This window comes from Panthera uncia, chromosome F2, assembly GCF_023721935.1.
Source record: "Panthera uncia isolate 11264 chromosome F2, Puncia_PCG_1.0, whole genome shotgun sequence".
NCBI lineage: Eukaryota > Metazoa > Chordata > Mammalia > Carnivora > Felidae > Panthera > Panthera uncia.
Window position 1 is genome coordinate 508,793 of NC_064812.1, and position 16,189 is coordinate 524,981.

The window sequence follows — 16,189 nt, forward strand, 5'->3', positions numbered from 1 at the left end:
TGCTATGAAGCTGGCCCTCCCTGGAACCATGGCTCAGAGCCACTCACTGACCAACTCCTGATCCTCAAGCTGGCCAAACCCAGTGGGGCACCAGCATCCCTGCCTGTCCCCAGCAGGGTCCAGGGACTGCTGGAATTCCTTTAGGCAGCCCCAGGGAGCAATTGTTATTCATGGCACAAATGCAGGGTCCTCTTGCCCCTCTGAAGAGGGTCTAAGTTGTCTGCCTACAGACAGACAGAGTGCCCTGCTTTTACCAGGGGGACAGACTGGAGAGGGTGGACAGAGCTCAGCAGTGATGGGGTTGGGACAGGTTGGGGGACAATGTTATGCGGGAAGGTGACAAGTGTAGGCCATGGGGCTAGGCTGGGTGAGTGCCATGTGACTGAGCCAGACCTGGGGTGCCCAGGCTGCCTGTCCGTTTTGGATGGGTTAGAAGGGCATGCCAGTCCCTTGGGCTCTGGGAGGCTGCTCAGATCTCTCAGCCTTCAGGTTGCGGACTCAGTTTCATCTAGGAAGGCAAAGTTCCCTCCCTCCTGGAGCTGACGATCATAAGAGGCACATATATCGAGGAGCTAACTTCTATTCTGCTGAAGTGGCTGGAGGTGGGGTGGTGTCCTCTAGCCGGGGGCGGGGGGGTGGTGTCAGGGAAGACCTTTCCAAGGATGCAGCACTTGAGCTGATACAAGGAGGCGGGGGTCATGTGGAGCTCTGGGGAAGGGGACAGGAAGTGTAAAGGTATCATGCAGGAACAAATTTCTTGGCTGGGCAGAAGATGAGAGGATTGGGAAAACATGGCAATTGTAAGCAGGCTCTCCTTGCCCATCCTGCACTAGGCATACGGTCCCACAGAATAAAGACTGCATTTCCTACTCTCCATTGCAGATAGATATATGTGGTCTTGAGACTAATTCCTGGCCGATGCAATATAAGAATCGGTATGTATAATTTCCAACTGTGTCCTTAAAGGGAGGGGTTTGGTATCTTTGCCACTTCCTTTTTTCTTATGGCCTGGAATGCACCCACAATGACTGGAGCTCAAGCAACCAACTTAGACCATGAGGTAGAACGCATGTGTTGAGGATAGCGATGCAACAAGATAGAATTGGGGAACTTGAAGACTGTGCAACTGTCCTGCCAACTCTGGATGGCTTATGTAGAACTCTATGCAAAAGAGAAAAACTTGGGGCACCTGGGGGGCTCGGTTGGTTAAGTGCCTGACTTCAGCTCAGGTCACGACCTCGCAGTTTGTGGGTTCAAGCCCCGCGTTGGGCTCTGTGCTGACAGCTCGGACCCTGGAGCCTGCTTCGGATTCTGTGTCTCCGTCTCTCTCTGCCCCTCCCCTGTTTGCACCCTCCCTCCCTTTCTCCCTCCCTCTCTCTCTCAAATAAATAAACATGAAAACTAAAGTAAGTAAAGGATGAGTATGGTTTTGTGCTTTTCTCCAGCAAAGTTTTGCTGCTTGGATGCAGGGGTGGAATAGGCAGATAGCTCGGTCTAACAAGGGTTGGAGATTACTAAGGACAGTATTGTAGGAGTGTGGGGTCAAGGGAGTGGTTGTCATTTTGGGCCACAGGACCTGAGCTGGGCAGGCAGAAAGTGAGGACAGGAGTCGAGGGGCAAAGAACAAGGGCCTCAGTTCTCTATTGCCACATAGTCAACCACCCTAAACTTAAGGGCTTAAAGCAGCAAATACTTCCTCATTGTTTTGCGGATTGGGTGGGCCCAGCCGGCTGGTTACCCCGCGTGTAGCTGGGGTGCTCGTGGCTGCATCAGCTGCAGCTCGGCTGGGGCCAGATGTCTAGGGTGACCCCCATCCTCCAGGGCCTCTTTCCAAGTGGTGCCTGATCATTCAGCAGACTGTTTTGCTCCTGGTTTCCAAGAGAGAGAGTTGCAAGAGGACTAGCCCCAGTGCCCCACAATCCCATTATACCTCTGCATGCATCACTCGTGCTAATATCCCAATGGCCAAGCCCAGAGAGTCAGTATGGAAGCGGTCTACCAAGTACATGAAAACCAGCTTTATGGGGGTCATGATTGTAGGCAGTCCGTGACAGACCACCCTCCAAGGCCCCCCAGTATGTCACCTTGGCACCCAGTTCAGTCCTCAAGTCCGGGATCTTGCATCTAAGTCAGGTCCAGGTGCAAATGAGGGTTCCCAGGTGTCCTTCCGTGGGTTCAACCCAGCTGTGTGGATGCTCAGTGCAGAGACCTGTGAACTAAAAATAAAAAAACAAAACAAAACAAAACAAGTTCTCTCCCCTCCCCCCACCCCATGTACATCAATGAGACCGGCAGACTATCTTCAATAGACACTGCTATGAAAATATGGGGGAAGCCTTGGGTGTGGGCTGGGTTTAGTCACTTGCACCCAAAGAACAGAGTATGGAAGAGGAAAAACAATAACTTTAAAGTAGAAAAACCTGGCAGACACCGCCTTAGGCAAGCGATTAAGGTTAACATCATCAGTGATAAGTCATGTTGACATCATGTACTCTCTGTTGTGACACAAGGAGAAGACCACATCACCTCTGTGATCTCCTCCCCAAACCCAGGCTAACTACAGGGGAACATCACACAAACCTCAGTTGAAGGACATTCTACAGAAGTGACCGTACTGTCAATCGAGGTCATGAAAAGGAAGGAAAGACCAAGAAATCCTCAGACCACAGGAGACTAAGGAGACTAAATGCAATGTGGTGCCTTGAATTGGTTGCTGCAACCGATAAAATGTTAGCATATAAAAAAGGGGGAGGGGCGCCTGGGTGGCTCAGGCAGTTGAGCGGCCAACTTCAGTTTGGGTCTTGATCGCGCAGTTAGTGGGTTCAAGCCCCTCATCGGGCTCTGTGTTGACAGCTCGGAACCCGGAGCCTGCTTCCGATTCTATGTCTCCCTCTCTCTCTGCCCCTCCCCTGCTCGCTGTCTCTCAAAAATGAATAAATGTTAAAAAAAATTTAAACAAAACACAACAAACTCCAAATAAAGCCTGGAGCTCCATCAATAGTAACATACCAGTGTTGGCTTCTTGGTTTGTGACAAACGTACCACAGAAATGTAAGATATTAACATTAGGGGAAGATGAGGGGAGAGTGTACAGGAAGTATCTGTATTATCTTTGCAACTTTTCTGTAAATGTAAACTTATTCTGAGGTAGAAAGTTTATTTAAAAATTTTTTTCAAGACAAAACACTTTTATTTCTTTATATTAAACATAATTTATTGTCCAATTGGTTTCCATACAACACCCAGTGCTCATCCCAACATATTTAAAATTTTTAATGTTTATTCACTTTTGAGAGAGAGAGAGAGCACGAGTGATGGAGGGGCAGAGAGAGAGAGGGAGACACAGAATCCGAAGCAGCTCCAGGCTCCAAGCTGCCAGCACAGAGCCCGATGCGGGGCTCGAACCCACGAACCGCGAGATCACGACCTGAGTCGAAGTTGGACACTTAACTGACTGAGCCCCCCAGGCGCCCCTGAAGCACAAAGTTTATTTAAAAAACGGGAGGGGTGGGAAGTATGTAGCAATTATGGTCAGTAGAAATTCTGCAATGCAATTGAGCCCCCGTTGCTAGACATCTGCTCCAGGAGGAAGCCTTCCCTGACCAGGACCCATCTATGCTTTCCGCTAGTAACTTCCTGGTTGGTTGGTCTCAGAGGCCCCTGACTCTGCTCTCTCACTTCTTGGCTGTCTCCTGAGTCATCCTTTCTTTTCCATAGGAAATGGCCCGTGTTCTGACTTACTATCTGCACACAGAAATTTTGAACCCTAAAGGTGCTTTTTCATTTTGAACAATCTCTATCTCTTTTAGTCCAAGACAGTATGATTCCTTTAAAAACCCCATGTAGGTTTTCTATATATCAAATCATACCCCAGTACATTGAACAAGATGTACATCAAGACGTCTTTTCTAGGCAGACCTCATTTTACTTGGATTGCAAATCAGAGCGTTGCTGGGGTTTGTTTTGTTTGTTTGTTTGTTTGTTTAAGTCATCTCTACACACAACATGGGGCTCCAATCATGGCCCAGAGATCAAGAGTCACACCCCTTCTGACTGAGCCAGTCGGAAGCCCAGAGTGCTGTTGACAGTGTCCTTGAGATCCTTAGAAGCCCTTTTCTCGAGCTGACGGGGTCTACAAGATACTGCTTTACGTCTCTCAGGGGTCTTAGGGCTTCACTTTGGACTTAATCTATACATTGAGAACGCATTTCTGTGGTGGTGCTCTGGATCTGATCTTTGCTCAGAGGCCATTTCTCACTCTGAGTACCTTTTACAAGCTGGAGAGACTGGGAATGAAAAAACATTTTACTTTTCAATCCAGCAAGTCCTAAGTAGGAAATATTTTCTCTAAATTCTTCATGAAAACTAAACAGTTCCCTCTCCAGCTCATTCATCACTTGTGATATCATTCATTGTGAAAATAAGCCAACTGGCACTGCACTGGTTTCCTACGACTGCTGGGTGGATTAAAATAACAGCACTATATTTTCTCATGCTCCTGGAGACCAGAAGTCTGAAATCCAGGTGAAGGCAGGACTGGTTCCTGCCAGAGTCGCTGAGTGAGAATCTGTTCCAGGCCCCTCTTCCAGCTTCTCGTGGTGCTGGCGGTCCTTGGTGTCCCTCGGCTGATCTCCCTCTGTCTTCTCATGATGGTCTTTTGTCTTGTGTGTGTGGTTTGTCTCCTTGTAAAGACACCGGTCCTGTTGAATTAAAGCTCCCCCCTACTCCAGTTATGACCTCCTCTTAACCAATTACATCTGTAATGACTTTATTTCCAGATGGGTCACATCCTGAAATACTGGGGGCTAGGACTTCAACAGAGCTGTGTTTTCTTTTTGTCATTGTTTTGTTTGTTTTGTTTTGCAGGTGACACGATTCAACACGTGGCAGGCCTTCTCACCATTTTCCTGGAAATCTCCCCCAGAACCAGTTCATTAAGTACATTTTCCATCTTCCATGTGGCGGTAGGCAGCCGCCTCACTGATTTTTCTGCTAACGTGGGTCCACACTCTATAGCCTCTGCTAACAGTCTCCTCAGTCTGGGTGCCCCGGGAGCAGCCATGGCCTTCAGCTCAGTGGGACTTAGCTGTGTCCCTGGCAGAGACGCTCATCCTGTGGGACTGACCCCGGAGCTGTGGGGACAGAGGGCCCAAGCTCCCAGTGGTTCACTGGGCGGAGTGTGTGTGTGGGGGGGGAGCCACATATGCTCTTGCCCCGTGGTTCCTGGACCCGTGTGGCCCGCCGGCAGGGACAGGTGCGTCACACCCTAGTAGCGCAGCCCCTCCTGGACGTTTCTTCTGAAGAACACTGGAACCCTCTACAGCTCTTTTGGGGTTTAGTGCTTGCCCCCCTTTCCATGCCCACAACATGTGTTGGGATGGGTTAAGCTACAGCTTTCATTCGAGCCACAGGCTCTGGGGTGGGAAGTGGAGACCGACCCTAAGGGCGTCTCTGAGGTCTGAAGAGGGCATGGTCCCTGTACATCTTCAAGGAGAGGAAGCACTTCTGCAGGCCCAGATCAGGGGGTCCGGGAATCCAAGATGTCCAGCTATCCGCATCCCACGTGTCAGGCTGTCCTTCATCCCCAACCAGGACGTGGTCCCGGCACAGCTTTTGCCAAAAGTTTAGCCTTCTTTGAAACAACCCTCTCGATCCCTGGCAACATTCTTTATTTGGAAATCTGCTTTGTCCAGTATGAACACAGCACCCTGCCTTCTTTAGCGCTTATGTGGGGTAACTTTCCCACCCTGATTTTAACTTGTCTTTGTACTCACCACCGGCTTGTTGTTGGCGGCATATAACCGGGCCCTGCTGTTTCTGAGCCAGCGCACGGCCTCTGCCTTGTAGTCGGGCGCTCCCGTCATTTCCGGGTAACGTGACGACTGACACGGCTGCTTCGGACCCACCGTCTCGCCGTGTGCCTTCCTTCTCCTCCTTCTCCGCCTTCTTCTGGATTTGTCGAGAATTTTGTATGATTTCTTTTCCTTGTTATTACCTGCCACTGTCGTGCTGTTTTCATTTCCTTATGCCTTACAGATACATCTTTACCTCATCACAGTCCACGTTCCAGTGACTTTGCCACTTCACTTAGGCTGTAAGAACTCTGCCTCCTGTCCTCCCATTTCCCCGCCCAAACACTATCCTATCCAGGTACACATTTTACTTCCATACATGTTATAAATTTCACATACATTGTTAATTCTATTTAATCATTTGCTTATCTTTTAAATGAAAAGAAACAAATTAAAAATTTTTTTTATATTTATTTATTTCTGAGACAGAGACAGAGCATGAGAAGGGGAGGGACAGAGAGAGAGGGAGACACAGAATCAGAAGCAGGCTCCAGGCTCTGAGCTGTCAGCACAGAGCCCGACGCGAGGCTCGAACTCACAAACCGTGAGATCATGACCTGAGCCGAAGTCGGTCGCTCAACCGACTGAGCCACCCAGGCGCCCCGAAACAAAATTTTTAAAAGTTTTATTTATTTATGTAATCCCTACACCCAATATGGGGCTCAAACTCATGGCCCCAAGATCAAGAGTTGCCACTAAGCCAGCCAGGCACCCCAGAAACAAAGTTCTTACATTTACCTAGTTACAATTTCCATACTTTTCACTTCCTTGTGGAGATCTAGATTTTCATCTGGTGTCACTTTCTTCTGTCTGTCAGACTCTCTTTACGATTTCTTGTAGTGTGGGTCAGCTGGTGATGAATTCTTACAGCTTTTGGGTGTCTGAAAAGTCTATTTAATCTGTGTTTTTGAAAGATATTTTCATTGGGTATAGAATTCTAGGTTGACAATGTTTTTCTTCCAGCACTTTTACTTAAAAAAAAATTTTTTTTAACGTTTACTTATTTTTGAGAGGAGGGGGGTAGGGGCAGAGAGAGAGGGAGACACAGAATCTGAAGCAGGCTCCAGGCTCTGAGCTGTCAGCGCAGAGCCCGATGCAGGGCTCAAATTCAAGAACTGTGAGATCATAACCTGAGCTGAAGTCAGACACTCAACCGACTGAGCCACCCAGGCACCCGAATGTTTACTTATTTTTGAGAGGAGGGTGGTAGGGGCAGAGAGAGAAGGAGACAGAATTGGATTCAGGCTCCAGGCTCTGAGCTGTCAACGCAGAGCCCGACGCAGGACTCAAACTCACAAACCCTGAGATCATGACCTGAGCCCGAGTAGATGCTCAACTGACTGAGCCACCCCGGTGCCCCTCTTCTATCTTTAAAGGAAGGTGCCCCTTTAAAGATGTTGCCCCACAATCTGCTGGGTTAGGTCTTGCTTTATTTCCACGGGAAATCAGTCATCCTTATCTTTGCTCCTTTGTACATAGCATGTGTTGATTTCTGCCCCCACCCCTGGCTGGCTGCTTTTAATAGTTCCCTTCATCCTTTGATGATGATGTGCCTTCGCGCGGTGCTCTTCCTGTAACATAGGCTTAGGGTTTGTTGACCTTCTTGGGTTTGTCACTTTATAATTTTCATCAAATCTGGAAACCTTTTGACCATTTCTACGTTTTTTTCCCCCCAATCCCTCTTCCCTCCCGGGATCCCGTCACATGTATATTAAGCCATGCGAAGTAATGCCACAGCCCGCTAAGGTCCTGCTCTGCCTCTTTCTGTTCAGCCTTTTCTTCCTCTGTGTTCTAGAGAAAATGTGGAAAGTGTGCAACCCCAGGGGGAGGTCAGGGGGGTGGGGGTAGGAAGGTCCACACTGGGGTAAGAACTACAAAGTTGTCAGGTGACCCCTGGCCAAGCTTCCAAGGAACACAGCCTGCTCACTGCTACCAGGGTGTTCCCCCTGGTCGCCCTCTCTTCCCTGCACTTCCTCCCCTCCCCCAGGGCTCGCTCTCCTGCTCCTCCCTCCCTCTCAAGCTTCCTTTACAAGCCCCCCAAAGAACTGTCCTGGAGAGAGACAGAAGTGTCCTGTGTCTCGATAGGGGCATTGGTTAAAAGACCAATTGTAGTTGTTAAAATGGATGGAACCTCCCCACGTAAGGCATTTACTGAAACTCTATCTCGGGCTTGCAATGAGGCCAGAGGGTCTGACCAGTTCAGGCAGTTGGACCCCTTGGAAGAAAGTCGGACCTGGGCCACTTGGGCCTCTCTGATGGCCCTAAACACAGGCAGCTGAGGGGACATCCTTCCTGAAGCAAGAAGGGGGCAGTGCCCTGTCACATCTGGTGCCCCCAGCCGGGGCTGGGGCAGCTCAGGGCTGGGGCAGAGGCTCCCTCACACAACTCCTGTGTCACTTTGTGCTCTCATGTCATTGTTTACTTGCCAAGAGAAAAGTGGCATTTTGTGATATGACATCTGAGATTTGGGGGAGGGAAAGGGGGCAGAAAAGAATCCACACTGGCTGTGAGCCGGTCTTGGGGGATGGTGGTGACGGCCACATGTGTCATTATCTGACTTTCTGCACTATTATGTACATCTGATATTTTCTATAATAAAAACATTTTAAAAAACCCTGAAATTTGTATCTTGTTTAATTTGCATGTTTTTTTCTGGTAAGGTCTCTTATTTATTGTGTAGTAAATTGCCTGTTAACCCCTTGAGGGTGTCAGCATCTTTGTTCTGTAGAATTCATTTATAGCAACTATTCTGTAATCAGAATATTAACTCCTTGTTATACAAATACTGTACTTCCTGCACTTTGATGTTTGATCTCTGTTTCTCCTTGTGTTTTCCAAGTAGACAATTTTACTTGCCTTGTGGTCTCACCTCTCCCTTGTAGCTCCAAAGCTCCTGTCCCAGTGGGGACCTGTTCTGCCTCACGCCCTCGCCCTCACCCAGTACACATCACCTGTTCTGGAAGGTCAGTCAGGCACCAGCAACCCCTCCCACCGATGACCTCGGCCCTGTTTCTGGGCCTTCACTCTCCCTTGGGAGTCCCAGGTCCCCTCCACCCTGCTCCCTTCCCGCCAGCCTTCTCTCCCCACCTCAGCCACCCCCCCCCCCGCCCCATTTCTCGCTGTGGCCTGCAGCCCCCTCCCCCCTCCTCTCCATAAGAGTCCCAGCTGACGTGAGCCATCAGCTGTGCCTGCCACCCACACCAGCCCTTGCTGTGGGCATCGCCCCACCGCCGCGCCAGGCCTGAATTCCTGGTGGTCTCAATATTCCCGTGACCATCTTCAACGCCCTGCCCCTCAGTCTCGACCTCTTCTTCCTGCCAAAGGCCTCGCCCTCTGCCCCAATCACGCCCTCGACCCTGTCACCACCAGTAACTGTCCCCTGACCCCCACTCTGGCATTTCAGCTCAACACCCCCTTCTCAGACCAGCACCTGCCCCAGCTCAGTCCTGCTGACCCTAGCACTGCAGAGCCCCCACGTCCTCACTCTGTTTGGATGCCACAATCACTGCCACCTCTCCCTTGCACACCCTCTTGGCTCAGATGCCCCTTTCAGAAGCTCACTTGGCAAAAGCCCAAACCTGGATAAATCCAACCATTTTGCTTACTACCCCCCGCCCCGGGCTTCCTGCTTTTCCTCAAAGATCTGCGACCCCATCTCCTCTGGAGCAGAGGCCAAAGCACACACTGTCTCCCAGGCCTGGTCTCTGAGCCTTCCTGCTCTCACTCTCCAAGCTATGGTCTACTCATCCTTCTGGTTAGCATCTGCGTCCTGGGCTGGACCACAGGCTCTAGGAGCAGGTGGAGAGTGGATGCTCTGAGCTGAGTCTCACCTCACGGATACGAAACTGGGGGTTGAGCCAGAATGAGCGGGTCAGGGACAGCCCACTATGCACACAGGATCTGAACTAGCTTCCAGGTAAACAAAACACCACTCCCCCAGCCTACAGGAGAGAAGGCTGAGGAAGGGGGTTTGGGTGCCAAGGAGGCAGACCAAAAGAGGCTCCTAACCAGGGTGGGATCTTGGCAGCCAGGGAGAGGGATTCTGAAGGAGGAATGGACCCTCTAGGCTAGGCTAGACTGGACTGGAGCTCAACTAGAGTGCAGGCAGGCGAGACAGTGACCACAGGGCCCACGAATGAGCACACACACAGGGCCCCTGGCTCTGCTGGAGGGTGGAGTGCTGGGGACGTAACACTGTGAGTCTCTCCTTTGGCCACATGGGGCCTGCACAGGTCTGGAGGTGGCACACCCAGAAGCAGAGGGAGGCAGGACATAAAACCAATACCACATCCCCCCACCCCAGATGGGTAAGAGGCTAGAGGTCAGAGGGAACAGAGTCTCTGAGGACCAGAGACTCTGTGGGGACAGGGTGGAGAGACCAAGCACGCTGGGTGCTAAGGCCCTGAGGGTCAGAGTATCCCTCAACTGGCTGGGTCCTCTGGGAGCCAAAGCAGCCTTGTTGGACCCTGCCCTCTCCTGCAACAAAGTCCCCTCCCCACCTCCCCCACTCCGCCTCCAACCCTCAGTGGGAGATTCAGGGTGGCTTCCAGTGGAGGAGAGCTGAAACTTTCCACAGGCATGAGAATCACCATCTCTCCCAGCTGGACCCCAGGACTGGGGCGCAGCGACCTTGGGGATGTCGGCAGGGGAGGGAGGGGTGCTGGGAAGGAGGTGGAGCGAGGAGGCCCAAGTAATTGAGCCCGGGCCGCATGTGCGTTCTGCACGCTGGCCACTGCGGACTGATGGCCAAGGCCCGGGCCCACCTGCCCCTCCCCGCCAGGCGCCCCGAGGGGCTGCGGACTCCACCCAAACGAGAGCGATCAAGGGCTGCCCGAATAGTCCTCTCGGGAGCACGCGGCCGTGGGACACATGTGTCCGTGCTCTGACGCCCTGTCCGTCAAGAGGGTTTGGAGCCCAGGGGGCGGGGAAATTGACAGAGAGGCGGGGACTCGGACAGCGAGCCAGGGGATGGAGGGACAGAGAAGTTGGATGGAGGGATAGAAAAATGACGAAAGAGGTGAAGGGGGGAGGCACAGAAGACGTGGACAGGACAGGTAGCTGAGCGAAAGAATGACGGAAGGGGTCGGGGAAATGCAAGAACAAGGCTGGGGGACAGGGCGACCGGGACCGGCGGAGGGGACAGGGGTGTAGTCAGAAGGAGTTAGGGGGCGGGTCGTCCGGGAGGAGACGGCAGAGGGGGGCCGGAGGGGGGGGACGGGGCTGGTGAAGGGACTGCGCCGGGCACGTTCCGCCGGCGCCCGGAGGGTTTGCCCGGTAATTAGGCCTCGGTCCAGATGGGCCCCCAGTCCCGCAATCAAAATGCTAATTGGCCCCCCGCCTCCGGCTGCGCCTCGGCCGGGCCCCCCCTGGGAGCGAGCGGGGACGACAGTCTCGACCGAGGCGGGGGGGGGGGGGGGCCCCCCCCCCCCCCCCCCCCCCGGCCCCGCCCCGGCCGGCCCCCCCGGGGGGGGGGGGGGGGACGACGGTCGCGCGGGGGGGGGGGGGGGGGGTCCCCGTCCCCGCCCCCACTTCGGGCCTCGCCGGCTGCGGCTCCGCGATAAGGGGGCGGCGGCGCCCGGTCCCCGCCCCTCGGGGACTCCTGCCACGCAAGATGAATATCCAGCCGCGGCCGCTGCCACAAAGCGGCCCTGGAGTCTCCGCCGCGCCCCCCGATGCGGGGCCAGCTCGCTCACACCCTCGCTTGCGTGGCTCCGGGGCCGAGGCGCGGGCGGAAGCGGGGCGCCGGCAGACGGCTGCGTGGCTCCCGGCGCCGCACTCCCCGCACGCGCCCGCACGCACGCTCCCGGAGCGGCCCGCCCGCCGCGCGCTCCCGGCCGGTGTCCGCGGTCCCGCCGAGCCGCCCTGCACAAGGTCACTGCGTGCAGCGACGGGTGCGCGCGCGCCCCCACCTTGCACGCGCTCCCGGCTCGGCCGCGCCCGGACACTCCCCGGAGCCGCCCCCGCGACCTTGGTACTCAGTGACAGCAGGCCGCGCGGAGGCGCGCTCCGAAAGAGCGTGGACACCCGAACCACCCGGCGCAGGCGAGGGAGGGGACAATGGCAGCGCCGGACTCTAATTGAGGACATATGTCCCCGCGCGCGGCCATTGTGCGGCCTGGAGCCCCCGACACCCCCGCTCCCGGCCATTGGCGGCTGGGCCTGACGTCATGGGGGCTGCAAACTCGGGGCGGGCGGCCGCGGGAAGGGTTATCCGCCTGGTTGCGGAGCCGCCGGGGGGAGCTGCGGCCGCGCGGAAGGGTGTAAAACCACCAATGAAGTCGCATTTCCAGAGCAAGGGCATGGCAGCCCCTCTCCCCCTTCACAGCCCGCTCGCTGCGTCGCCGCTGCACTCGACATCCACCCCTTGGGAAAGAGGCGGGGGTGGAGGGAGGCCTCTCCAGCGGGCACGGGGTCAGCCCGGGTGACCGAGTGGCAGGGAGACACTGCGGCACGGGGCGCGCGCTGCGCTTCCACACTGCGCTTTCGCTGCCTCAGCATTCGCTCCTTCGCCTCACGCCTCCCCCTCTCGCCCCCGAAGATCCCTAGCCTCCATACCCGAAAGCTAGGCAGGCTGGACCAGACTGGGATCCGCCCTGCGTTCCTCCCCCAAAAGATCCCCAGTCCGGGGCGCAGGACTCCCAGGCCTGTTTCTGCCTCTCCCCCCACGCACGACAATGCCGCAGACCGCTGGGCCTCCATTCCCGAAGCTGCCTGGGGGAAATCCACACACGCGGGGGCCGCGGCATCCCCAAGACCCCTCCCAGGAGACCCTGGACGGGCCCGGCCCTGCGCAGCCATTTCCGCCGGCCTCCCCTCCCTCCCCTCCCTCCCCCTCCCTCAGCTTCTGGGCTTTAAAAGCCGGAGGCTGGGCCCGGCCGCAGGCAGAGGCGGCCGCGGGCGCAGGAGGCCGGGCCCTGGAGCTGTCCGAGCGCCGAGCCCCGCCCCCGGAGCCCCCGTCCCTCCCTCTCTCCTTCCCTCGGCCCGCCTTCCCTGCGCACCCCTCCCCCCGAGGACCCCCGCCCCCCGCTCGCCGCCGCCGCCGCCGCTCGCTCGGGCTGCAGAACAATAAAGCAAGCCTCCCAGAGACCCCCGCCGAGGACCCCCGCCTGGCGGCAGAGCCCCCGCGGCCCGCCCCTCGCCGCCCGCGGCGGCTGAGCGCGCCCGGTCGCTGGCCGAGGTGCTGGCCGGGCCGGCGCTGGCCGCGGTGCTGAAGCTGCTGGCGCTCCCGCCGCCGCCGCCGCCGCCGCCGCCGCCGCCGCGTTCCCCGGGCCCGGCGCCTCCACCCCCAGGGGCATGGGGGGTCGCTGACTGAGGCTCCGCCGCGGCGGTGGGGGGGGGAGGGGAAGGGGGCCGCGGAGCCGGGCCAGCCCTGCACCCACTCGCAGCCTCCGGGCCCGGGACGGAGCCGCTCCCCCCTTCCCCACCCCCCACCCCCCCGGCCTCCTCCCCCGCCTGTCCAGGGGCGGCACTGCGGGCTGGGAAGCCGGGACCAGAGGAGGGAAGGAAAGAAGGAAGGAAGGAAGGAAGGAAGGAAAGAAGGAAGGAAGGGAAGAAGGAAGGAAGAAGGAAGAGAGGAGAAGAGAAAAGAAGAGAAGAGAGAAGAGAAGAGAAGAGAAGAGAAGAAGGAAGGAAAAGAAGAGGCGTCCAGAGGAGGAGAGGAGGAAAGGCAGGGCAGGCAGGAGAAGAGAGGACGGCACTCCAGCGGCAGCATCCAAAGGCCAGAGTGGGGACCCGTGCTGCCTCCGCCGCTCCTCGGATGGTGACGGGGCCCCGCCGCGGCCGCAGCCCCCCCCCGCGCCCCGGCTCCGCAGGCCCGCAGCGCCGGAGCCCCGCAGGAATCATGCCCAGGTCCTTCCTGGTCAAGAAGGTCAAACTTGACACGTTCTCCTCGGCGGACCTCGAGAGCTCCTACGGGCGCGCCCGCAGCGACCTCGGAGTGCGACTGCACGAGAAAGGTGCGAGCTGGGCTGAGTCTGGGGGCAGCAAGGGGCCCAAGGCAATAGCTGGAAGGGGCAGAGGGCCAGAGTGTGGGGCTGGAGGGGTCAGGAGCCCCCGGAAATAGACCTGAGGGAAGAAGAACCAGAAGGAGGCAGTGGCTGGGGACGGACTGTGGAGGAGGGTGGGGAGAGGGGAAAGCAGAGGCAGGCCAGAACAGAGCCAAGCCCTGGGCAGGGAGAGTGTCAGTGCAGGAGAGAAGGTGGAGAACAAAGGTCAGAAATAGAAAGTACCCCACACCTTGAGCATGCGAGGACATATACAGTCATATGGGCACTTGCTGACATGACAGGACCTGGATGCATGCAAACCCACACCCAGAAACCTGGGCCTTCCTTAGTATTCTCTCTCTCTCTCTCTCTCTCTCTCCCTCTCTCTTTTGGCTATGGTTAGCAGAATGCTGTGAGTTCCAGGGAGTAGGCATGGGTCCAGTGGGGGCCGCCACCTGTCAGGACTAAGGTACCAGCAGAGGCAGCAGCAGTATTTCCCCTGCAACCAGGGTCAGGGAGGAGAATGTGAGCAGGAGGGTTGTAGGTAGGGAGGTCCATGGTGCTGGTGTCAGGGGGAGGCTCTTTGTGTAAGGGTGCCCAAGTTCAAGGACAACTGTTAGCATGCAGGCAAGAGAGGTGGGGGTGCCAGCAGCGTGGGGTGGCAGAACCAGTGTGACCTGAGCCTGTGTGAGCCTGTGTGTGAGCCTGTGTGCGCCCATGTGACTGCGTGCAGCCATGTGACTGTGTGCGCTTGTGTGTGACCCTGTATGAGTGTGTGCCTGCCTGTGTGCCACTACATGGGACCATGTGACTCTGAGGCTGCTGGGCACCCATGTGACTGGCGACCCTGGCTGAGAGTGTGTCCAGGGTGGCCGCATGTGTGACCCTGCATGAGTGGGTGGTTTGCCGGGATCTTCGTGCAACCCACCCTGTGAGGGCACTCCAGGGTTGACCGTGGCTGGGAGGCTGGGTGTAACCCTGAAGAAGCCAGAGGCTGCATCGTTCGGTGTGTGCATTTGTGACTCTGAGGCTGTGAGATTCATCTTGTGCCTTGAGAACAAGTGCGGTTACCAGCATGAATGATGCTGCCTGCCTGCAGCTTGTCCCACCGAAGGTGTCCCCTTGCGGAATGCCCCGGCACTCTCCAACAACACAGCGGCTCCCTGGTCACTTGTCCTGAGGCTTGGGAAGGCGCCCACAACGGGTTAGGGCCTGGGGGAAGAGGGCAATGTGTAACAAGGTAGGACCCAGGGGTGGAGGATGACCGAAGGGAGCTGGGGAAGAAGGAGAGTGGATGGAGGAAGATAAGGCTGGAGCTGGAAGGGGGTCAAGTTCAGTGAGTAGTAGGAGACCTGGGAGGTAAGAAGGAGGGTGGAGAGGGTAGGAGGGCCTGCCGGAGGCAGAAGTCTTCAGGGCTTGTTGGGGGGCCTAGGGGACCAAGGAGGGGCAGCATCAAGGCTGGGCGCGAGTTCCAGGTGCCGCGGGGAAGAGCAGTTGGGAACCTCGAGAGGCGGGAGCTACGGGGTCCCTCGGTGGGCGGTCCTGGCTTTGTGCGCTGCGGGTCCGCAGTGTGTTGCATAATCAGGGAAAACTGCTGAAGTGGGGAGAACCCGAGGGGGAGGAGGGGTGGAAGAAGGAGGGCGAGGGAAGCGCCGCCCCTCCCCCCTGACCTTGAGGCTCCGCGGAAGGGGGGCAGCCGCACCCGAGGATGCGCCTCTTTCCCTCCCCCTGTGAGGGTGGGGCCGGCGGGCGGCGGGGGCGGAGCCGGGGCCCGGCCCAGTCTCATCTCTCCTCTCTTCTCTTCCCCTCCCTGCCTCCTCCGTCCTCCTGGCCCCGCGGTACCCCGGCCCCTTCTCCTTTGTCCTTCTTCTGGTCCCCTCCTTCCCGGACCCCGTGTCTCCCGCCGCCTGCCCGTGTGTGTCTCGCCCGCTGCCCGCCTCCCCTCCCTCTGTGTCTGCCTGTCTGTCCGCCTCGGCCCTCAGGATACCTCAGCGACTACGCGGGGCCCGCCTCCGTCTACGATGGCGATGCCGAGGCGGCCTTGCTCAAAGGGCCGTCCCCAGAGCCCATGTACGCGGCGGCCGTGCGTGGAGAACTGGGCCCGGCGGCCGCGGGCTCGGCACCGCCTCCCACCCCGCGCCCAGAGCTGGCCACAGCCGCGGGCGGCTACATCAACGGCGACGCGGCGGTCAGCGAGGGCTACGCGGCTGACGCCTTCTTCATCACCGACGGGCGCTCGCGCCGTAAAGCAGCCAACGCCGCCGCTCCCTCCACGGCCTCCGCGGCGGCTCCCGACGGCGACGGCGGAGGCGGGGCCGGGGCGGGCGCGCGCGGCGCGGGGGCCGGGGCCGC

At 57.2% G+C, this 16,189-nt stretch overlaps 1 protein-coding gene across 1 annotated transcript in view; it reads left to right on the forward strand.

Moving 5' to 3' along the window:
• The first annotated feature begins 13,692 nt into the window (after window positions 1–13,692).
• The window catches only part of SCRT1 (scratch family transcriptional repressor 1), a 3,432-nt gene continuing 935 nt past the window's right edge, over window positions 13,693–16,189 (forward strand). Inside the window, exons 1-2 of the mRNA XM_049632749.1 lie at window positions 13,693–13,807; window positions 15,820–16,189. Of these exons, the coding sequence (XP_049488706.1) occupies window positions 13,693–13,807; window positions 15,820–16,189 (485 nt within the window). The remainder of the gene's footprint in view (window positions 13,808–15,819) is intronic.